Source organism: Carcharhinus amblyrhynchos, chromosome 23 (genome assembly GCF_965287045.1).
Source record: "Carcharhinus amblyrhynchos chromosome 23, sCarAmb.v2.hapA, whole genome shotgun sequence".
Lineage (NCBI taxonomy): Eukaryota > Metazoa > Chordata > Chondrichthyes > Carcharhiniformes > Carcharhinidae > Carcharhinus > Carcharhinus amblyrhynchos.
In genome coordinates this window covers 8,545,451-8,568,985 of record NC_137346.1, presented here as the reverse complement: position 1 = coordinate 8,568,985, position 23,535 = coordinate 8,545,451, and the positions used below count along the sequence as shown (strand labels likewise).

The 23,535-nt window shown below is 49.6% G+C and overlaps 1 protein-coding gene across 1 annotated transcript in view; it reads left to right on the top strand.

Moving 5' to 3' along the window:
* Nucleotides 1-432: 432 nt before the first annotated feature.
* LOC145357388 (heparin cofactor 2-like) overlaps nt 433-23,535 on the top strand; it is a 37,552-nt gene continuing 14,449 nt past the window's right edge. Inside the window, exons 1-2 of the mRNA XM_080210707.1 lie at nt 433-1,281; nt 16,354-16,627. Coding sequence (XP_080066833.1) covers nt 483-1,281; nt 16,354-16,627 — 1,073 coding nt within the window. The 5' untranslated portion in view covers nt 433-482. The remainder of the gene's footprint in view (nt 1,282-16,353; nt 16,628-23,535) is intronic.

Sequence of the window (23,535 nt, the reverse complement as noted above, 5' to 3'; positions counted from 1 at the left end):
ATTTGGACAAAGTAACTGCTGTGCACCCGACACATGGAAATAGTTAGTGATGGCCGGGAGGGGGGTGGAGGCGGTGGGGGGGTGGGTGGTGGGGGAATCGCTACAAAACTTACTGCTCCCGCACCGAAAGCTCGAAACAAGTTAAAGTCAGGAAGTTTTCTCAAAGCAGTGCGTGGCCGTGTCCAGATCCACTCTTAACTAATCTCAGTTGCTCTGGCACGATGGGGGAAATTCTTGTGTGTCTGCCTTTAACCTGTGGGATTTATTTAGCCTGCAGGGTCAATCCATGTTGTACAACAGCTGTGACTGAAACAAAATAGGAGCTAGGATCGTTTAGGAAGTGAGGTTTTTTTTTAAAAAGTTCAGTTACATGCTAAGGGAGTGGGCAGGGCTGGCTATTTAGGGAGGGATTTAATAAGGAGGTTGCTGAAACATCACAGTCCTCTCTCGGTCTAAGGAGAGCAGCAACAGTGTTAAAAACAATGTTTCTTTCTTGTTTTTGCCTTTTGCTGTGTTGCTTCAGCCCAGCGGAAGCTGGAGCTGGTTTGGCTACTGGGCATGAGTTACCAATAGACAGCAACACTCTGACCAGGGAGTTCAACATCCCCGAGCTGGAAGACTATGACTACACTGAACCTGGAGACTATGAAGATGAGGAGTACGGCTTTCCAGAGGACATCCTGGTGGGCAAGAGGCAGTTGGCAACCCCCAAGGACCCGGATTCCCTGCGGAAAAGATTCCGGGGCAAGTCCCGGGTCCAGCGCTTGGCTTTGGTCAACAGCGACTTTGCGTTCAGTTTCTACAGGAGCTTGCTGAGGTCGCAGGCGGCCACCAGCAATGTGGTCTTCTCTCCGTTTGGCTTGTCCAGCCTGATGGCCATGGTGGCAGTGGGGGCTGCAAACAGGACCCAGGAGCAGATCTCCCGAGCCCTGGGCTTTGAGCAGCTCGCCCACCCCGAGCCGGGGCTGGGCGGCAGCGAGGAGCTGCACAACACCTTCCACAAGCTCATCCACAGGCTCTTCAAGCACCACTTTGGCTACCGGCTCAAGGGCTTGGCCGGCATCTACCTGAAGGAAGGGTTGGAGGTCAGGGAGACCTTCCGGGGGCGGCTGCGACGTTACTACGGGGCGCACGCACAGTCGCTGGACTTCCTGGACCCCAGAACAGTCACCAAACTCAACCAGCTGATTTCAAAAGCCACCAAGGGGAAGCTTCAGGACGTGGTGGACTACATTGACCCCCAGACAGTGATACTCATTTATCAGGCACTCCATTTCAAAGGTCAGTGTTTCAGGCTGTTTGTGATTGAGGCACATGTGGACAGGTACCTTATATACACTGGGCCAGTGACAGGCTAATGGTGTCACTGTTTCTTTATTCATTCATGGGGCATAGATGTCACTGGCTGGCCAGCACTTATTGCCCATCCCTAGTTGCTCTTGAACTCAGTAACTTGCCATTTTGGAGGGCAGTTGAGAGTCAACGTCATTGCTGTGACTCTAGAGTCACATGTAGGGCAGCCTGGGTAAAGGTGGCTGATTTCCTCCTCTACAGGACATTATAAGCTTTTATAAGTTCTTAAGTTTATTTATTAGTGTCACAAGTAGGCTTACGTTAAGAAGTTGCCGTGAAAATCCCCCTAGTCGGTACAGTCCGGCACCTGTTCGGGTTACACTGAGGGAGAATTTAGCACGGCCAATGCACCCTAACCAGCACGTCTTTCCGACTGTGGGAGGAAACCGGAGCACCCGGAGGAAACCCATGGGGAGAAGGTGCAGACTCTGCACAGACAGTGACCCAAGCCGGGAATCGAACCCGGGTCTCTGGCGCTGCGAGGCAGCAGTGCTAACCCCTGTGCTGTCATTAGTGAGAAGTCTGAGAAGTAAATTCACAAGCTTTCGTCACGAAGGGGCAAACCCCAAAAGCTTGTGAATTTACTATCAAATAAATCGGCTGGCCTTAAACCTGACGTTGTCAGACTTCTTACTGTGTTTACCCCAGTCCCACACCGGCATCTCCACATCATGGCGCCTGTCATTAGTGAACCCGCTGGGTTTGTCCGACGATTGCCGCTGGTTTCATGGCCATCAGTAGATTCTCAGTTCCGGATATATTCTATTGAATTCCAATTCCACCAGCTGCAGTGGTGGGATGCGAACCCGGGTCCCCAGAACAATGCTACCGGCTCCATTGTGCAGCACCTCACTCTGAAACGCACTGAACGACACTTAACTGCTGCACTTGCATGGAGGACACATCAGCTAAATTCACCACAGAACGTTAAGTCTTGTCCTTTCTAGTGTATGCAGCTCTTACCGAGGTGATTGCTGCCAAACAACTTCTGTGTCCCTCCCAATGAACATCTGTCCACTTTCATTCTTTCAGGTTTGAAATATGGGACTTCTTTTTTCGAAATGTCAAATTTTTAACTTTTCCAGTCTGCCTTTTTGTTTCCTCTTCCTCTCAATTCGATCATTCTCTCTCTCCCTGTACCTGATCTGACGTCAAATTCATCCACTTTAATTTACACGTTCTTCTCTGACCTTACACTGTTAATTTCACAATCCTTCAATCCTGATTAAGGAGCCGTGGTTACTTGCTTCGAGGTCCCAGATGCCCTCGTTCTCTCGCTGTGATGTTATTAGCTTGTTCTTGCGGGAACTTGCCATGTAAGGTCAGCACTAACTAATAGCAGACACTAGTACCTGCCCTGCCATGGCAAATTATGGCCCATTATTAAAAAGGCAGTAACATTTCTATGCAGCAAGGTTGCTGGATCCTAAGTAAATGCATTACACTTGGTAGTGTGACATTTCCAAGAGGTACAATGCTATATGAGTGTTTCAATATGTTGTCCCCCATGGCAGTACATGGGGTTCTGTCTACAATGAATTGCATAACAAGCAGGAGCCAGACATTTTTGCCACTGGGGAAGGAAGGGATGCGGACAGAATAGAAACTATAAAGTAGAAATTTCAGACTCTTTGGCAATTTTGTTTGACTATTCTCTAAGGCAGATATGGATGGGGAGTACAAGAAGACATTTGAGAGGCATGGGTGTCATCTGGATAACATAATCAAACACAGCTCAATCAAACCATTGAACATAACAAAAAGAAGTACCTTCTCCCATCTCCATCATCCACCCTTACTTCAACACATCTGCTGCTGAGAGTCTCCTGCATCATTTTGTCACCTCCAGACATGACTGTTCCAGTGTTCCAGACCCGCCATCGCTCTCCACCATCCATAAACCTGAGCTCAACTCTGTAGCTATCCTCACCGGCACTAAGTCCCGTTTACCCATCACCCCAGTCACCCATCATCAGTCCACTATCGGAAATGGTGCCTTCAGCTGTTTAGGCTTTAAACTCATGAGATTCCCTCGGTAAACCTCTCCACCTCCTCTCCTCCTTTTAGACGCTCCATAAGTTTATAGTCATCACTCTGAATACTCATTCTTTGGCTCAAGTCAATTTTTATCTAATTATGTTCCTGTCAATTGCCCTGTGACCATTGAACCTAATTTATTAATCAAGCTTCCGGTTACCTGCCATAATGTCACCCTCCTCGCCTCTGTATCAATTATTTTGACCTATTGTGTTCTTGCGGAGTACATTGATGCCCGGCTGTCAACTACATTATACCACACTCTGCAGCAGCTCAGCTGAGTGCATGTCAGAGGCAGCGGGTCCAGAGACTTGTACACAAACGTGTAGGCTGATGCTCCCTGATGCAGTAGTGAGGGAGTGTTTAGAGGTGTTGCCTCTTGGATGAAATATCTGCCCCCTCAGGTGAATATGGAAGATCCCATGGTACTATTTCAGAGAAGAGCAGGAAGCTATCCCCAACATCTGGCAAATATTTATTCCCCAAACAGGACAACACCCACCAATCAAATCGGATGACTGAGACGGACACCCTCCCAATAGAGGGGCAGAAGTCCCGCCTCCAGCTCGTTAATGCTCGTTGGGAGTGTTAACTGGGAGTTGTTGTTGGGAATGTTAATTGGGAGGTAAAGTTGGGAGTGTTAACTGGGAGTTGACGTTGGGAGTGTTAGCTGGGAGTTGACGTTGGGAATGTTAGTTGGGAGTTGTCGTTGGGAGTGTTAGCTGGGAGTTGACGTTGGGAGTGTTAGCTGGGAGTTGACGTTGGGAGTGTTAGCTGGGAGTTGACGTTGGGAGTGTTAGCTGGGAGTTGACGTTGGGAGTGTTAGCTGGGAGTTGACGTTGGGAATGTTAGCTGGGAGTTGACGCTGGGAGTGTTAGCTGGGAGTTGACACTGGGAGTGTTAGCTGGGAGTTGACGTTGGGAGTGTTAGCTGGGAGTTGACGTTGGGAGTGTTAGCTGGGAGTTGACGTTGGGAATGTTAGCTGGGAGTAGACGTTGGGAATGTTAGTTGGGAGTTGACGTTGGGAGTGTTAGCTGGGAGTTGACGTTGGGAGTGTTAGCTGGGAGTTGACGTTGGGAGTGTTAGCTGGGAGTTGACGTTGGGAATGTTAGTTGGGAGTTGTCGTTGGGAGTGTTAGCTGGGAGTTGACGTTGGGAGTGTTAGCTGGGAGTTGACATTGGGAGTGTTAGCTGGGAGTTGACGTTGGGAGTGTTAGCTGGGAGTTGACGTTGGGAGTGTTAGCTGGGAGTTGACGTTGGGAGTGTTAGCTGGAGTTGACGTTGGGAGTGTTAGCTGGGAGTTGACGTTGGGAGTGTTAGCTGGGAGTTGACGTTGGGAGTGTTAGCTGGGAGTTGACGTTGGGAGTGTTAGCTTGGAGTTGACGTTGGGAATGTTAGCTGGGAGTTGACGTTGGGAACGTTAGCTGGGAGTTGACGGTGGGAGTGTTAGCTGGGAGTTGACGTTGGGAGTGTTAGCTGGGAGTTGATGTTGGGAATGTTAATTGGGAGTTAATGTTGGGAATGTTAACTGGGAGTTGATGTTGGGAATGTTAGTTGGGAGTTGACATTGGGAGTGTTAGCTGGGAGTTGACGTTGGGAGTGTTAGCTGGGAGTTGACGTTGGGAGTGTTAGCTGGGAGTTGACGTTGGGAATGTTAGCTGGGAGTTGACGTTGGGAGTGTTAGCTGGGAGTTGACGTTGGGAATGTTAGTTGGGAGTTGACGTTGGGAGTGTTAGCTGGGAGTTGACGTTGGGAGTGTTAGCTGGGAGTTGACACTGGGAGTGTTAGCTGGGAGTTGACACTGGGAGTGTTAGCTGGGAGTTGACACTGGGAGTGTTAGCTGGGAGTTGACGTTGGGAGTGTTAGCTGGGAGTTGACACTGGGAGTGTTAGCTGGGAGTTGACGTTGGGAGTGTTAGCTGGGAGTTGATGTTGGGAGTGTTAGCTGGGAGTTGATGTTGGGAGTGTTAGCTGGGAGTTGACGTTGGGACTGTTAGCTGGGAGTTGACGTTGGGAGTGTTAGCTGGGAGTTGACGTTGGGAGTGTTAGCTGGGATTTGACGTTGGGAGTGTTAGCTGGGAGTTGACATTGGGAGTGTAAGCTGGGAGTTGATGTTGGGAGTGTTAGCTGGGAGTTGACGTTGGGAGTGTTAGCTGGGAGTTGATGTTGGGAGTGTTAGCTGGGAGTTGACATTGGGAGTGTTAGCTGGGAGTTGACATTGGGAGTGTTAGCTGGGAGTTGACGTTAGGAGTGTTAGCTGGGAGTTGATGTTGGGAGTGTTAGCTGGGAGTTGACGTTGGGAGTGTTAGCTGGGAGTTGACGTTGGGAGTGTTAGCTGGGAGTTGACGTTGGGAGTGTTAGCTGGGATTTGACGTTGGGAGTGTTAGCTGGGAGTTGATGTTGGGAGTGTTAGCTGGGAGTTGACATTGGGAGTGTAAGCTGGGAGTTGATGTTGGGAGTGTTAGCTGGGAGTTGACGTTGGGAGTGTTAGCTGGGAGTTGATGTTGGGAGTGTTAGCTGGGAGTTGACATTGGGAGTGTAAGCTGGGAGTTGATGTTGGGAGTGTTAGATGGGAGTTGACGTTGGGAGTGTTAGCTGGGAGTTGATGTTGGGAGTGTTAGATGGGAGTTGACGTTGGGAGTGTTAGGTGGGAGTTGACGTTGGGAATGTTAGCTGGGAGTTGACGTTGGGAGTGTTAGCTGGGAGTTGACGTTGGGAGTGTTAGCTGGGAGTTGACGTTGGGAATGTTAGCTGGGAGTTGACGTTGGGAACGTTAGCTGGGAGTTGATGTTGGGAGTGTTAGCTGGGAGTTGATGTTGGGAGTGTTAGCTGGGAGTTGATGTTGGGAGTATTAGCTGGGAGTTGATGTTGGGAGTGTTAGCTGGGAGTTGACGTTGGGAGTGTTAGCTGGGAGTTGATGTTGGGAGTGTTAGCTGGGAGTTGACGTTGGGAGTGTAAGCTGGGAGTTGATGTTGGGAGTGTTAGCTGGGAGTTGACGTTGGGAGTGTTAGCTGGGAGTTGACGTTGGGAATGTTAGCTGGGAGTTGACGTTGGGAGTGTTAGCTGGGAGTTGACGTTGGGAGTGTTAGCTGGGAGTTGACGTTGGGAATGTTAGCTGGGAGTTGACGTTGGGAACGTTAGCTGGGAGTTGATGTTGGGAGTGTTAGCTGGGAGTTGATGTTGGGAGTGTTAGCTGGGAGTTGATGTTGGAAGTATTAGCTGGGAGTTGATGTTGGGAGTGTAAGCTGGGAGTTGACGTTGGGAGTGTTAGCTGGGAGTTGACGTTGGGAGTGTTAGCTGGGAGTTGACGTTGGGAGTGTAAGCTGGGAGTTGATGTTGGGAGTGTTAGCTGGCAGTTGACGTTGGGAGTGTTAGCTGGGAGTTGACATTGGGAATGTTAGCTGGGAGTTGATGTTGGGAGTGTTAGCTGGGAGTTGATGTTGGGAGTGTTAGCTGGGAGTTGATGTTGGGAGTGTTAGCTGGGAATTGACGTTGGGAGTGTTAGCTGGGAGTTGATGTTGGGAGTGTTAGCTGGGAGTTGACGTTGGGAGTGTAAGCTGGGAGTTGATGTTGGGAGTGTTAGCTGGGAGTTGACGTTGGGAGTGTTAGCTGGGAGTTGACGTTGGGAATGTTAGCTGGGAGTTGACGTTGGGAACATTAGCTGGGAGTTGATGTTGGGAGTGTTAGCTGGGAGTTGATGTTGGGAGTGTTAGCTGGGAGTTGACGTTGGGAGTGTTAGCTGGGAGTTGACGTTGGGAGTTGTAGCTGGGAGTTGACATTGGGAGTGTTAGCTGGGAGTTGACGTTGGGAGTTGTAGCTGGGAGTTGACATTGGGAGTGTTAGCTGGGAGTTGACGTTGGGAGTGTAAGCTGGGAGTTGACGTTGGGAGTGTTAGCTGGGAGTTGACGTTGGGAGTTGTAGCTGGGAGTTGACATTGGGAGTGTTAGCTGGGAGTTGACGTTGGGAATGTTAGCTGGGAGTTGACGTTGGGAGTGTTAGCTGGGAGTTGACGTTGGGAGTGTTAGCTGGGAGTTGACGTTGGGAGTGTTAGCTGGGAGTTGACGTTGGGAGTGTTAGCTGGGAGTTGACGTTGGGAGTGTTAGCTGGGAGTTGACGTTGGGAGTTGTAGCTGGGAGTTGACATTGGGAGTGTTAGCTGGGAGTTGACGTTGGGAGTGTTAGCTGGGAGTTGACGTTAGGAGTGTTAGCTGGGAGTTGACGTTGGGAGTGTTAGCTGGGAGTTGACGTTGGGAGTGTTAGCTGGGAGTTGACGTTGGGAGTGTAAGCTGGGAGTTGACGTTGGGAGTGTTAGCTGGGAGTTGACGTTGGGAGTGTTAGCTGGGAGTTGACGTTGGGAGTGTTAGCTGGGAGTTGACGTTGGGAGTGTTAGCTGGGAGTTGACGTTGGGAGTTGTAGCTGGGAGTTTACATTGGGAGTGTTAGCTGGGAGTTGACGTTGGGAGTGTTAGCTGGGAGTTGACGTTGGGAGTGTTAGCCGGGAGTTGATGTTGGGAGTGTTAGCCGGGAGTTGATGTTGGGAGTGTTAGCCGGGAGTTGATGTTGGGAGTGTTAGCCGGGAGTTGATGTTGGGAGTGTTAGCTGGGAGTTGACGTTGGGAGTGTTAGCTTGGAGTTGACGTTGGGAGTGTTAGCTTGGAGTTGACGTTGGGAGTGTTAGCAGGGAGTTGACGTTGGGAGTGTTAGCTGGGAGTTGACGTTGGGAGTGTTAGCTGGGAGTTGACGTTGGGAGTGTTAGCAGGGAGTTGACGTTGGGAGTGTTAGCTGGGAGTTGACGTTGGGAGTGTTAGCTTGGAGTTGACTTTGGGAGTGTTAGCTGGGAGTTGACACTGGGAGTGTGAACTGGCTATGGGGAGGCAGTATCAGCAGGCTTATACTTGCCGCTGCCTCCTTGGATGGTGGGAGGGGAACCTGCTGTGTGAAAAATCCTGTCCATGGTCTAAATAACGTTGAAACTTAGAATATAGGAGCAGGAGGAGACCATTCAGCTCTCCGAGCCTGCTCTGCCATTCAGTCGAAGCATCCCCAATCATCCAACTGAACAGTCTGATCCCACCTTCTGCCCATATCCTTTGATCCTCTTTTTCCTCAGGAGGTATACCTACCTCCCGCCTAAAAATGTGTAACGTTTTGGCCTCAGCTGCTTCCTATGGTAGTGAATTCCACAGGTTTGCCACCCTCTGAATGAAGAAATTTCTCCTCCTGTCAGTCCGAAAATCATCAAATCCCTATAGTGCAAAAGGAGGCCACTCAGCCCATCGAATCTGCAGCAAAAGCAATCCCACCCAGGCTATTTCCCCAAAACACCACATACTTAACCCACTAATTCCTCTAGCCTACACATCCAGGGACACTGAAGGGCAATTTAGCATGGCCAATCCACCTAACCTGCGCATCTTTGGAGTGTGGGAGGAGACCGGAAGATCTGGAGGAAACCCACGCAGACATGGGGAGAACGTTCAGACTCCACACAGTCAGTCACCCAAGCTGGGAATCGAACCCAGGTCCCCGGAGCTGTGAGGCAGCACTGCTAACCACTGTGCCATTAAAAGGGTTACCCCTTATCCTTGGACCATGACCCCTGGTTTTGGATACCCTCACATCGGGAACACCCTTCCTGCGTCTACCCTGTCTAGCCCTGTTAGACGGTTCTGACACTCAACCTTGTACCGCTGGTGTTGTGAGTAACTCTCCATGTTGTGTAATGAAGCCACTTCAGTCGCAGTCCGATGTTACATCAGCTGTCCATCAGATAGGAAGAACTGAAAGCAAGTACTAATCCCAGAAACACAGGCAAAGGAGTGGACAGTACGGCAGTGACACATCAAACGGGTCTGTTTATAGTGTAATCTGAGAAAGTTGGAAAATACTGATCATGCTGGGCAGGGTCCAAATTTCACAGATGTTACTGCAGTATATTTATGTCCCGTCTGTCATAACCTGTGGCTTGGAGATAAAGTGGGACTTGGAACCACACTTTCCTTTTTACTTCCAAGTTCATCCCCACTCTTGGCCGTGGCTGAGTTGGGACCGTGTTGCTCTTTGAGTCACGGACGTTGTAGGTTTGAGCCCACTCCAGAACTTCAGCACAAAATCCGAGGCTGGCGTTCCCAGTGCTGTATGTACCCAGGGGGCCCTCCAACGTTAGAGGTCCTGCCTCTCGGATAAGGCATCGAGCCCAGGCCCGGTCGCTTCTAGTACATCCCGTAGCGTTACCTGGAAGTAGAGCAAAAGAGATTTCCGCCACGCCAGACTAATATTCGCCAACATCACTGAAAGCAGAAAACATTGCTGTTTGTGGGATCTTGCTGTGTACAATGGCTGCAGCATTTCCCACATCACAGCAACACTCTGGGGGAAGAACAAGGTAGGGAGATAGTTTTTCCAAAGGCACAATGGACCAGATGATCCCTTTCTGCACCATTCCGTGAAACTGCGCAGGTTCGGGTGCGTTCTACAAATGTTTCGGAAAAGGTCTCCTCTGAATAACAGGCCAAGCGAGACTAACGCCAGCTCACGTCCAACTGAAACTGGGGGCGACTGTGCTGGGACACACACTCTAAAAGAAAATAAGGCACTTTGGAATCTTGAGATTGTGAAAGGCGCTATATAAATGTAAGGGCAGGATTTTTCCGCCCCTCCCTGCCCCCCCACCAGAAAAATTCCCTCCGGCAGGACGAGTGAACCACACAAAACGCCGCAGGCGTCAGTGGAACCGGAAGATCCCGCTGGTGGCCCATGGCAAACTGCTCACAAACACGGCACAGATGGGGGTTGTTGGGGGGCAGAAAATCCCACCTGAAGTCTTCCTCAGGCTCTTCCTAGTTCACTGAGTATCGGCAGCTGTGGAAAGCTATCCCATTGTCAGTTCTTCTCCATTGGTGGCACTCTTGTCTGCGGCTCTGAAGATTGTTGGTTCAAGTCCCGCTCCAGATAATCCTGTGCTCACACACCTAATGCAACACTGATGCTCAGTTGTATTCTCTCAGCTGGTACCATCGACCTTCCATGTGGAGAAAGAATCCTGATCCTTATTTGCTCCCTTTCATAGATTCGTAGAATCCTGACAGTGCAGAAAGAGGCCATTCAGCCCATCGAGTCTTCACCGACAACAATCCCACCTAGGCCCTCTCCCTGTAACACCATACATTTACCCTTCTACTCCCCCCGACACCAAGGGGCAACTTAGTGTGGCCAATCCACCTAACCCGCACATCTTTGGATTGTGGGAGGAAACAAAAAAAACAGTAGAGATGTGGAGGAATTTCTTCAGCCAGAGAGTGGTGAATCTGTGGAACTCTTTGCTGCAGAAGGCTGTGGAGGCCAGGTCATTGAGACAGAGATAGAGAGGTTCTTGATTAATGAGGGGCTCCGGGGTTATGGGGAAAAGGCAGGAGAATGGGGATGAGAAAAAAAACAACCATGATTGAATGACGGAACAGACTCGATGGGCCGAGTGGCCTAATTCTGCTCCTGTGTCTTATGAAACTGGAGTTGCCAGAGGAAACCCATGCAGACTTGGGGAGAATGTGCAGACTCTGCACAGACAGTGACCCGAGGCTGGATTCGAACCCGGGTCCCTGGCGCCACGAGACAACAGTGCTAACCACTGAGTCCAAGAGCGTTAATTATGTTGCCCAGATCTGAATGGCTAATTCAGCAATGTAAGTTGTCTCACCACGCCAGGTTAAAGCCAACAGGTTTATTTGGAATCACGAGCTTTCGGAGTGCTGCTCCTTCACTCACCTGATGAAGGAGCAGCACTCTGAAAGCTCGTGATTCCAATCAAACCTGTTGGACTTTAACCTGGTGTTGTGAGACAACTTACTGCGCCCACCCCAGTCCAACACTGGCATCTCCACATCATAATTCAGCATTGACCAGGGATCAAATCGTGACCTCTTGCACAGCATGGCTGAGGCCAACGCTGACTTTAATGCAATAGCTTCACGGAGAACACCTTATTATTTTCATTTGACAAGAAAGATTTGAATAGTTTAATTTGTGTATGCAATTAAGAGTTGCAGCATTCCATCTTTACAACCAATGTGAATAAGCAAACACTGGTGGGGGGCACTGGGGGTGGGGGGGGGGGTGCGGGAGGAGATGGTATTTCTAATTCACCTCGAGGAAAGTCCCAGAGGGGAGACCCCACCCCAGATCGGACGATACAACACGAAGGGCTAGAGTTCCCTGGATTCTGACACCTCGGGGTTGTGCTGTGACGAATGCTGGCTTCCACAAAAAGTCAGATAAATTTGTATGCCGTTCCATCCGCTTGCTCTTTTAACAGAGACTTCAACCTCTGGAAGAATAGCAGGTGGAGGGAATCACCTTGAACATTAATAATCCCGCAGCGTAATTTCAAAGCATGAATGTTTTACAGCAAGGGGAGGTTTTAAAAGCAGCAAGGTAGGGAGGCAGGAAAGAGCCCGCGGACTGCTCAATAGCCATGAATTTTGCTGAACTCTTAGATGGCAATTTTCTTTACAGCGTGTGTCCCAGCACAGTAGCCCCTCTTTTAATTGGGTGCAAACTCGCGATATTCTCAGTTTGCCTGCTATTCAGAGGAGACCTTTTTGAAACATTTATAGAACACCTCCAAGCCTTTGTAGCTTTGTGGAACGGTGCAGAAATGGGCCATTTGGCCCATCAGCTCTTTAAACAAAAACTATCCAATTTGTCTCCCTCCCTGGATCTTTCCCCTTAGCCCTGCAATTAGATTTTTCTTTTCAAGTCTAATTGCCTTTGCAAAGTTACTACTGAAATCTGCTAGCACCACTCTTTCAGGCAGCATGTTCCAGGGTCATAACTCACGGTGTTAAAAAAAATAAGTTTATTTATTATTAGTCACAAGTACACTGCAATGAAGTTAATGTGAATATCGCCCACTCCGGTGCCTGTTCGGGTACACTGAGGGAGAACTTAACATTTGATTTGATTTGATTTATTATTGTTACACATATTAGTATACAGTGAAAAGTATTGTTTCATGTGCGCTATACAGACAAAACATACCGTTCATAGAGATGGTAACGTGCAAAATGTAGTGTTATAGTCATGGCCAATCCACCTAATCTGCTCATCTTTGGAATGTGGGAGGAAATTGGGGCACCCGGAGGAAACCCACGCAGACACAGGGGGATCATGCAGACTCCACACAGACAGTGACCCAAACCAGGAATTGAACCCAGGTCCCTGGTGCTGTGAGGCAGCAGTCTTAACCACTGTGCCACCCTCATCTTCTCTCATCCGATTTTTGTTTGCCAATTAGCTTTTAGCTTGCATTCGCTGGTTACCAACCCTCAACCACCAGAACCATTTCTCCTTACTTATTCTCTTTTGGACATCCCTATTAAATCTCCCCTTAACCAACTGCTGCCTCATAGCGCCAGGGACCCGGGTTCGATTCCTGCCTTGGGTCACTGTCTGTCTGCGTGGGTTTCCCCTGGTTTCCCCCCACAGTCCAAAGATGTGCGGGTTAGGTGGATTGACCATGCTAAATTGCCCCTTAGTATCAGGGGGACTAGCTAGGGTAAATGCATGGGGTTATGGGAATAGGGCCTGAGTGAGATTGTGGTCGGTGCAGAGTCTTTCTGCACTGTAGGGATTCTATGATTCCTATGAGGAACCTCTGAGTTCCGAGAATAACCTCAGCTTCCTCTGATCCTGCCCACATAATTGATGTTCCTTGTCCCTCTTCGAATTGTGGAAAGTCTGCGCCGTATCCTCTCCAAGACTACTGATTTGTTAGCAACTTTCACAACAAGACACTGCCCTGGCTGGCCGGAATGTAAACATTTGCAGAAGTTATTTTCCTCACATTGGTCGCGCAGACTTCAGTAAGAGATGTTCATGTGCCCTGAACCACAGAATATTTCTGGCACAATTTCCTTTTTCAAAATAAAAACATGTATTTTTAGCTTGTTTCCTTGATAATTCAGAGAGCAGACTGGGGAATAGAGAGACTGTCGGATGTCCCAAAGTGCTTTACAGCCTGAGACGTCCTTTTTGTAGTGTAGTCCCTGTTGTAATGTAGGAATCGCTACCTCCAATTGGCACATGGCAAACTCTCACAAATAACAATGTAATTATGACCAAGATCATCCTTTTTCGTGATGTTGCTTGAGAGATCAATACTGATCTCAAGAGCTGGGAGATAGAACATAGAACATTACAGCGCAGTACAGGCCCTTCAGCCCTCGATGTTGCGCCGACCAGTGGAACCAATCTAATGACCCTCAAACCTAAACTATTCCAATGTTATCCATATGCCTATCCACTGACCATTTGAACGCCCTTAAAGTTGGCGAGTCCACAACTGCTGCAGGCAGGGCATTCCACGCCCTTACTACCCTCTGAGTAAAGAACCTACCTCTGACATCCATCCTATAATTACCACCCCTTAATTTAAAGCTATGTCCCCTCGTGTTAGCCGTCACCATCCGAGGAAAAAGGCTCTCACTGTTCACCCTATCTAACCCTCTGATCATCTTGTATGCCTCTACAATGTTCTCCTTGAAATTGATTTGCTTTTGATTTGATTTATTTTTGTCACATGTATTGGTACACAGTGAAAAGTATTGTTTCTTGTTGCACTTTATACAGACAAAGCATATCCTTCATAGCAACGGCACTGAGTGGCACAGTGGTTAGCACTGCTGCCTCACAATGCAAAGGACCTGGGTTCAATTCTGGCTTCAGGTCACTGTCTGTGTGGAGTCTGCATGTTCTCCCCATGACTGCGTGGGTTTACTCTGGGTGCTCTGGTTTCCCCCCGCAGTCCAAAGATGTGTGGGTTAGGTGGATTGGCCATGTAGTATTAGGGGGAATTAAGTGTATTTATTTGTCACAAGTTACATTAACACTGCAATGAAGCTACTGTGAACGTCCCCTCATTGCCACACTCCAGGGCCTGATCAGCAGGGCAAATATGAATAGGGCCCGGGATGGGACTGTGGTTAGTGCAGACTTGGTGGACCGAATGGCCTCTTTCTGTACTGTTGGGGTTCTATGATTCCAAGAAAAGGAGAGGGTGCAGAATGGAGTGTTACAGTCACAGCTAGAGTGTAGACGAAGATCAACTTAATGCGAGGTAGGTCCATTCAAAAGTCTGACAGCAACAGGGAAGAAGCTGTTCTTGAGTCGGTTGGTATGTGGCCTCAGACTTTTGTATCTTTCTCCTGAAGGAAGAAGCTGGAAGAGAGAATGTCCGGGGTGTGTGGGGTCCTTAATTATGCTGGCTGCTTTTCTGAAGCAGCAGGAAGTGTAGACAATGGAGTGTGTGTCCATGTTTGTGCTCAAGTCCCTGGTGTAAAATTTGAGCCCACGGATTCTGACTCGGAGGTACAGACCGAATGAGTGCCTGAGCAGAGGCTGGTATCTCCACCCCCACCACACCCCCACCCACTGCACCACCCCCCCATCCCACTTCATTCCCAAGTTCAATGCCAAGTTTCATATTCAGCTAATTTTACTGAGACAGTCATTGCCTCTTCAACTATGAATGGTCAGCTAGAATCCCTACATTTAATTGTTATAGTGACGTTTAATCATAGAACTCCTACACTGCAGTAGGAGGCCATTCAGCCCATCGAGCCTGCACTGACTCTTTGATACAGCATCCCACCCAGGTCTTATATTTTTTTTTCATTCGTGGGACATGGGCGTCGCTGGCTGGGCCAGCATTTATTGCCCATCCCTAGTTGCCCTTGAGAAGGTGGTGGTGAGCTGCCTTCTTGAATCGCTGCAGTCCATGTGCTCACCCACAATGCTGTTAGGGAGGGAACTCCAGGATTTTGACCCAGCGACTGTGATAGTCAGGACGGTGGAGGGGAAATTGCAGGAGGTGGTGTTCCCATGTATCTGCTGCCCTTGTCCTTCTAGATGGAAGTGGTTGTGGGTTTGGAAGGTGCTGTCTAAGGATCTTTGGTGAATTTCTGCAGTGCACCTTGTCGATGGTACACACTGCTGCTACTGAGTGTTGGTGATGGAGGGAGGGGATGTTTGTAGATGTGGTGCCAATCAAGTGGGCTGCTTTGTCTTGGATAGTGTCAAGCTACTTAAGTGTTGTTGGAGCTGACCCACCCAGCAAGGAGAGAGTATTCCATCACACTCCTGACTTGTGCCTTGTAGATGGTGGACAGGCTCTGGGGAGTCAGGAGGCGCATTACTCGCCACAGTATTCCTAGCCTTTGATCCCCACATATTTACCCTGCTAATTCCCCGAACCTATACATTTTGGGACACCAAGGAACAAGTTAGCATGGCCAATCCACCTAACCTGCAAAGCTTTGGCGTGTGGGAGCATCTGGAGGAAACCCACGTGGACATGGGGATAATGTGCAAACTCCACACAGTCAGCCAAGGCCAAAATCAAACCCTGGTCCCTGCCGCTGTGAGGTGGCAGTGCTAACCACTGTGCCACCGTGCTGCCCACAAAGTGGCTTGAAGATGGGCGAGAAGAGGATCAGGTGACTGGGGATCTGTTATGCCCTGCGATATTGTTGGCTTACAGGAGAGGAGTGGAAAATAATATGGGAAAAATTAGAATCATAGATCAAAGGAAGAGGCCATTGAGTGCACCATGCCCAAGCCAGATCTATCTCATTATTTACACTCCCCTGTTGTCCTTCTTTCCTCATAGTCCTTCCTTATTACTTGGAAAAAAACCCAAGGAGGTTGCTAGAAGCAATCAGGGATAATTCTGATGGCGGAAACAGTCTGGAAGGGATTTTGTATCACAAAACACTTCAATAATTCTTGTGGGCTCCTGGTGTTTGTTTTGAATGCACGCACTGGGAAACATCTCAGCAATTATTTGGATCATCGCAGTAACTAATGCAATCATTTTCCACAGTGTTATTGTCTTTGTCGCTGACATCAATCTCAGCTCACAGTGCAGTGGCACAGCGCTTTGTTATTACTCTGCAAATCCATTCTGTTTGCAGGAGCGTGGGAACATAAATTTATTAAAAGCAAGACGGCCACGCACCATTTCCACACCGGCAGAGGGGCAGGGGTGAGGGTGCCCATGATGTACGTCAGAGCCACCGTGCTGGCCACCACGGACCACACCCACCAGTGCGACGTCATCAGCCTCCCATACAGTGCCAACGCCAGTATGCTGCTTGTGGTCCCCTACAGAACCTTCGGCTTGAAGCATATTGAGAGAGAACTCAGCTGGGAAATGGTTGACAACTGGCTCAAGGACATGACCAACAGGTAGTGTGGCAGCATGAAGGCTGCATCTGAACCACACTCTCTCTCAAAAGATCTCACCACTTATCTGTTCCCTGAAAGAAACTACATAGAAACGTAGTAGATAGGAGCAGGAGGAGGCCATTCAGCCCTTCGAGCCTGCTCCGCCGTCCATCACGATCATGGCTGATTGTCCAACTCAATAGCCTAATCCTGCTTTCTCCCCATAACCTTTGATCCCATTCGCCCCAAGTGCTATATCCAGCTGCCTCTTGAATACATTATTAAGCTAGTTAATCATAGAATCCCCACAGTGCAGAAGGAGGCCATTTGGCCCATTGGGTTTGCACTGACTCTGCGATGGAGCATCTTACTCAGGTCCTATTCCATGTAACCCAAAAGACCATAAGACATAGGAGCAGAATTAGGCCCATTGAATCTACTCCATCATTCAATCATAGCTGATATTTCTCTGCTAATCCCCCTAACGTGTCCATCTTGGGTCACTGCGGGGCAACTTAGCAAGGCCAATCCACCTAACCTGCACGTCTTTGGCCTGTGGGAGGAAACCGGAGCACCCGGAGGAAACCCAGGCAGACACGGGGAGAATGTGCAAACTCCACGCAGACAGTGACCCGAGGCTGGAATTGAACCCGTCTCCCTGGCGCTGTGAGGCAGCAGTGCTAACCCACTGTGCCGCCCCTGACAAGAGAACTGGGGATATTTGTGTGTCTGCGTGTGTTTCTGCGAGGTTATACTTTTCAAACGATTGCACAAGCTATTTTTCTTTCCCCTGAGTGAAATTGCCAACCACAATCGGTTTTAAGTCACAGCACGAGGAACTGAATGAATTCCTGCACTTAGGCACCTTACAGCTCTCGACAAGGGACTTGCATTTCATCAGCCTGAGTTTGTTTAGATCTCAGCAGTGAAAGGATTTTCGCTTATGACAGCTGTGAGATTGGAACCCCTGAGCCTGTGAGTGCCAACATTCTCCAGTTAACAGCGGCAGTGAAATACAGCTCCGTACACCTCATTCCTGACCTTTAAAAGGCAGATTGAACCCATGTTCCTGTCAGCTTTCCGATCCCCGCCATCTCTCAGAGACGCTGGAGCTTTGATGCTGTGCGCTGATAATTTATAATAAGCTTATTTTAGCGAGAGACGCGGGGCAAGATCCTCCAGGAAAAAACAGGGCTTCCACCCGTGGGAATATCAGTGTATTTCCCGTCCACCCTGGCAGTGCTAATTTTATTTGGAGAGGGGTGAGTTTTGGCCTGGTGTAGACAGGCGCTGCTCCTCAAAAATCAAAGGGAAACTCTGATCTCAAAGAACAGTGACAGGTAACCCCCACCCCCCCCCCCACTGCCCCCCGTCCCGTCCCGTATCTACGTTACAGTTGTATAAAACGTCGGTTAGGCCAATACTGCGTCCAGTTCTGGTCGCCACACTACCAGAAGGACAGGGAGGCTTTGCAGAGAGGGAGTGCAGAGAAGGTTTACCAGGATGTTGCCAGGGTATTAGCGACGAGGAGAGGTTGAATAAACTGGGATTGTTCTTCCTGTAAAGGCAGAGGCTGAGAGTGGGGGCGACCTGATAGACGTTAATAAAATTATGAGGGGTGTGGGTAGGGTGAACAGTTGGAGGCTTTTTCCCAGGGCAGAGATGACAATCCCGAGGGGGCACAGGTTCACGGTTAAGGGGGGGAAAGGTTCAGTGGAGATGTGCGGGGGGGGGGGGGAGTTTTATTACACAGAGGGTGACGGGGGCCTGGAATGCGCTGCCAAGTGAGGTGGTTGAGGCAGTTACCTTAGCCGCATTTAAGACTTATCTGGATAGACACGTGAACAGACGGGGAATAGAGGAATATTAGCGGTTGGTCTCGATAGGACAACGTGATCGAAACAGGATTGGAGGGCCGAAGGGCCTGTTCTTTGTTCTTATCCCTACCCCCGCAACACTCATGACGACCCTCTACAAACAAGGGCAAGACCCCCAATCCTTCAACACACAAGGGCAACCCTCCCCCGCCCCATCGCTAAATGCTTGGGTCACCCCTCCCTCCCCCACCCCCAACACGAAGTGGGCATCAGGGTGACCCAAACACCACCACCCCATTCTCAATGGCATCACTTCCCACCCCCCCCCCAATCCCCCATCAAATGAGCCATATTTTGCTGTGGAGTTGCCAAAATCCAGTAACTCACCCCCCCCCCCCCCCGCCAACCTCCCCCCTCCTTGGCAGAGCCAACCTGACACTCCCTCACACACCCTAACATTGACAACCTGGTTATGTTCATTTGCAGGCTAATATTTCAATCCTGGCAGTGCCAAGCTTTCACTGCCTGGTTGGCAGTGCCAGTGTGCGAGGGGACAGTGCCTGGGAACTGTGCACGCATGTCCCTGACCATTAAAGAGTTACGGTCTTTAAAACCTCCTTTTTTATTTATTTATTCATTCAATCCAGCATTTATTGCCCATTCCTACTTGCCCTCGGAGGGCAATTAGAGTCAATGACATTGCTGTGGCCCTGGAGTCACATGTAGGCCAGACCGGGTAAGGACGGCAGATTTCCTTCCCTAAAGGACATCAGTGAACCAGATGAGTTTTTCCGACAATCGACAATGTTTTCATAGTCATTAGGAAATTCTTAATTCCAGATATTTTTTATTGAATTCAAATTCCACCATCTGCCATGGCAGGATTCGAACCTGGGTCCCCAGAACATTAGTTAAGTCTCTAGATTAATAGGCTGGCAATAATACCACTGGGTCATTGTCTCCCCTTCCTCCTTAAAGCCTCAAAGCAACTCAAAGCCACAGGGGTGAGTCTCTAGGTCAAACCCAAACTGCTTGAAGTTCACGAGCTGAGGTTTTTCAGGGCTATGTGGAGATGGCCAGTCACGCAAGCTCCATCCCAGGTGAGACCCCCGAGGTCAACTACTCCCCCCCCCTTCCAACCTGAGGCCCCCTCTGCAGCCTGGTATCAGATGCGTAGCCCATGAGCAACATGGCTGTAAGTTAAAACTGGTGCTCACCTCCCTGCTCTCCCTCATGCCTGGTCCCCGCTTTTCAGGAGTAGTAGAGATTGCTCCCATGAGAATTCTAGCTTGGGGGGTGTGGTGGGGGGTCTTGGGGTGTTGGGGAAAGGATAGGGGTTGTGGGGCGGGGGGTGTGGTTGGGGTGGGGGGTTTGGTTGGGGGGGTTGTGTTGGGGGAGAATGGATTGTGGGGTGGGGAGATTTGGTTGGGGTGGGGGGTTTGGTTGGGGGGGTTGTGTTGGGGGAGAATGGATTGTGGGGTGGGGGGATTTGGTTGGGGTGGGGCGTTTGGTTGGGGGGGTTGTGTTAGGGGGATAGGGGTGGTGGGGTGGGGGGTTGTGGTTGGCGTGGGGGATTTGGTTGGGGGGGGTTGTGTTAGGGGGAGAATGGGTTGTGGGGTGGGGGGATTTGGTTGGGGAGGTTGTGTTGGGGGTTAGGAGTTATGGGGTAGGGGGGATGTGGTTGGGGTGGGGATGTGTTGGGGGGATGGGGGTGTGGGTGGTGGTGTGGTTTGGGTGGTGGGGTGTTTGGGGAGGTGGGGGAGGGAGTGAGGGGTGGAGCCTGTGTTTGGGGTGTGGGGAGAACAGATACATCCCGGGGGCTGCGACATTCCATTTTAATCTTGCTAATGGGATTGAAATGGACACCACTGAGTCCTGATCAGGGTCTCACTGCCTCTGGGCAGGAACTCAATCTCGCCAGGGTGAACTGGCCGGGAGACTCACTGTGGGTTTGACACCAGGCGGAAATCCCGTCTTGGCCCTCATGTCCGATTCGACGGGCCATCGGGAATCTCAGCTGGGACTAATAGCCCCGGAAAATCACCCTCATGAGGGCAAAGATGATGGCAGGGTGAAGAAACTGGGTCTTTAAGTGGTTCTGAAAATCTAGGAGTTAAGGGCAAATTACTGTGGAATCTGAGACCAAAAGAGAAAATGCTGGAAAATCTCAGCAGGTCTGGCAGCAGCTGGAAGGAGAGAAAAGAGCTGATGTTTCAAGTCCAGATGAGCCTTTGGCAAAGCTTTGACAAAAGGATCATGTGGACTCGAAACGTCAGCTCTTTTCTCTCCTTCCAGAAGTTAAAGGAGTTGTTTGGGAAGTTCTGGTGGCCCTTTGGCAGAGCAGGAGGAGAGAAATATCGTGCCCAGAACTGGGACCATTTTGCAGCCAACCTTAGTCACTCGTCTGAAATTCCAATCCTTAGTAACTGGCATTCTTCCCTTCTACAGGCTCCCCCTCTGGACTCTGCCAATGTGAATATCCATCTCCAGTTATTAAATTCTGTCTTATCTCTTTTCAGAACTCTGCACAGCATCCGAACTAAATGTTTTATTCAGTGGGAGGGATCTCATGGCTGTGAGAGGTGGTGATGTGGGTATGCTGGCGTTGGACTGGCGTAAACACAGTAAAAAGTCTGACAACACCAGGTTTTAGTCCAACCTATTTATTTGATAATATACTCGCAAGCTTTCGGGTTAGCCCCTTCGTCAGGTGAATGGAGAGTTCTGGCCTCAGACAGAGCATATAAAGCACAGACAGTTTAGAGAAACTGTTTAGACAGTTTAGAGATTATGGCCCATAACTCCACACATTTACCCTGATAATCCCCCTAATTTACACATCGTGGGCAACTTACCATGGCCAATCCACCTAACCTGTACACCTTTGGATTGTGGGAGGAAACCGGAGCACCCGGAGGAAACCCACGCAGACACGAGGAGAATGTGCAAACTGTGGATGCTTTGGAGGGAGTACAGAAAAAGGTTTTACCAGGATGTTGCCTGGTATAGAGGGTTTTAGCCACGAGGAGAGATTGAATAAACTGGGATTGTTCTCCCTGGAAAGATAGAGGCTGAGGGGCGACCTGGGAGATGTTTATAATATTATGAGCGGTATGGATAGGGTGAACAGTTGGAAGATTTTTCCCAGGACAGGAATGACAATTACAAGGGGACGTAAGTTCAAGATAAGGGGGGAAGGGTTCAGTGGAGATGTGCGGGGAATGTTTTTTTACACAGAGGGTGGTGGGGGCCTGGAATGTACTGCCAAGCGAGGTGGTTGAGGCAGACACACTAGCAACGTTTGAGACTTATCTGGATGGACCCATGAACAGACGGGGAATAGAGGGATACAGGCGGTTGAATAGAAAGGACAACATGATTGGTGCAGGTTTGAAGGGCAGAACTCCCACTCACCTGACGAAGAAGCAGCGCTCCGAAAGCTCGTGCTACCAAATAAACCTGTCGGACATTAACCTGGTGTTGTGAGACCTCTTGTGTGAGGCAGCGCTGTGCTGCCGCACCACCCTCGAGCTTGGGTAGGCGAATGAAACGGAAAGGGGTTGACAGAACACGGGAAGAGGATGGGTAACTGCGATCAGAACTATTTGCTCCCGCGGTGGGTAAATGGACTGATCGGCACGTAGGGCCCGCTTCCGTGTTGTCATGACAATGAATCCCTACAAGGCACCACCTTCAGGATGGGATGTGAGAAAAGTGAAGGAAAGAACAAATGAATTCCGCACCAGCCGACTGCTCAAAAGCGAGGTAGTTGGTAGCTGGTCCCTGTGGGGAAATCAATAAAAAATTTATAATTTTAACATTTAAAATTTAGAGTAGTCAATTGAAATTTAAAACCCAATTAACATTTACAGCCTACTTTAAAATGGTGCAGATACTGATGTAGGGCTCGCGCAATAAGATAACATCACACCGCGAGGAACAGCCAACTTATTAACCATTTTTTATAAAGAGGGATGAGCAATAGAAAGATAATTCATCTTATGTTTACAGACAATTTCATTCTTTAGCTCATTTCCCTGAACCATTTAAAAAAAATACACTTCCGCTATTAACATCAGTCTTGGGATAGACTCGCAAACTTGTCCTCCGTTTCTTTACAAAATCTCCCCTCCTCCAGGGCAGCAAATGACGTGGAGGTATATAGAATGAGTGTGCATTTATATAGCACCTCCCGTGATCTCAGGATACCTCGAAGGTTGATTGGCCGTGCTAAAATTGCCCCTTAGTCTCCTGAGATGCGCAGGTTAGAGGGGTTAGTGGGGTAGGTCGGTGAGGACTCGATGGGCCAAATGGTCCCTTTCTGCACCGTGGGGTTTCTGTGAAGTGCTCCACAGCCGGTGATCGATGGTCACAGTTGCTTTGTAAACAAACATGTGGTTCAAGGGCGGGCACGGCGACACAGTGGTTAGCAGGGACGCGGGTTCAATTCCCGGCTCCGGTCACTGTCTGTGCAGAATCTGCACATTCTCACCGTGTCTGCGTGGGTTTCCTCTGGGTGGTCTGGTTTTCTTCTACAGTCCAAAGATGTGCGGGTTAGGTGGATTGGCTGTGCTAACTTGCTCCTCAGTGTCAAGGGGATTTGCGGGGTAAATATGTGGGGTTATGGTATAGAGTCTGGGGGGGATTGTTGTCAGTGTAGGTGCGATGGGACAAATTACATCCTCCTGAACTCTAGCGATTCTATGATCAAGTGACAGCAAATGAAGTGATTGGATAATTTGTCATTGTAATGTTGACTGCACTCTGGAAGGACCCCCCCAACAGCCAGGACAGCAGTTTAATGTCTCATCTGACAGACCGCACTTCAACCCACATGCTGCACTCCCTCAGTACTGCACCGAGGGGTTAGTCCAGATTGGGTGCTCTAATTCTGAAATGAAATGCGTCCTTTCCGAGTGAGTGGCTGCAGTACGATTACTGAGTCAATCCACCAGCCCTCCGTCACCTCCGTGGGGAGTGACAGCCCTCTAGGACCTCCCTTGAGCAGTTATTCTTTACCTGTGAATGATAGAGGATGAAATGTGGGGCGGGATTTTACGACTGCGTAATCGAAAAGGCCGCTCCCTGGGTGATGGTTAAATAAGACGTGAT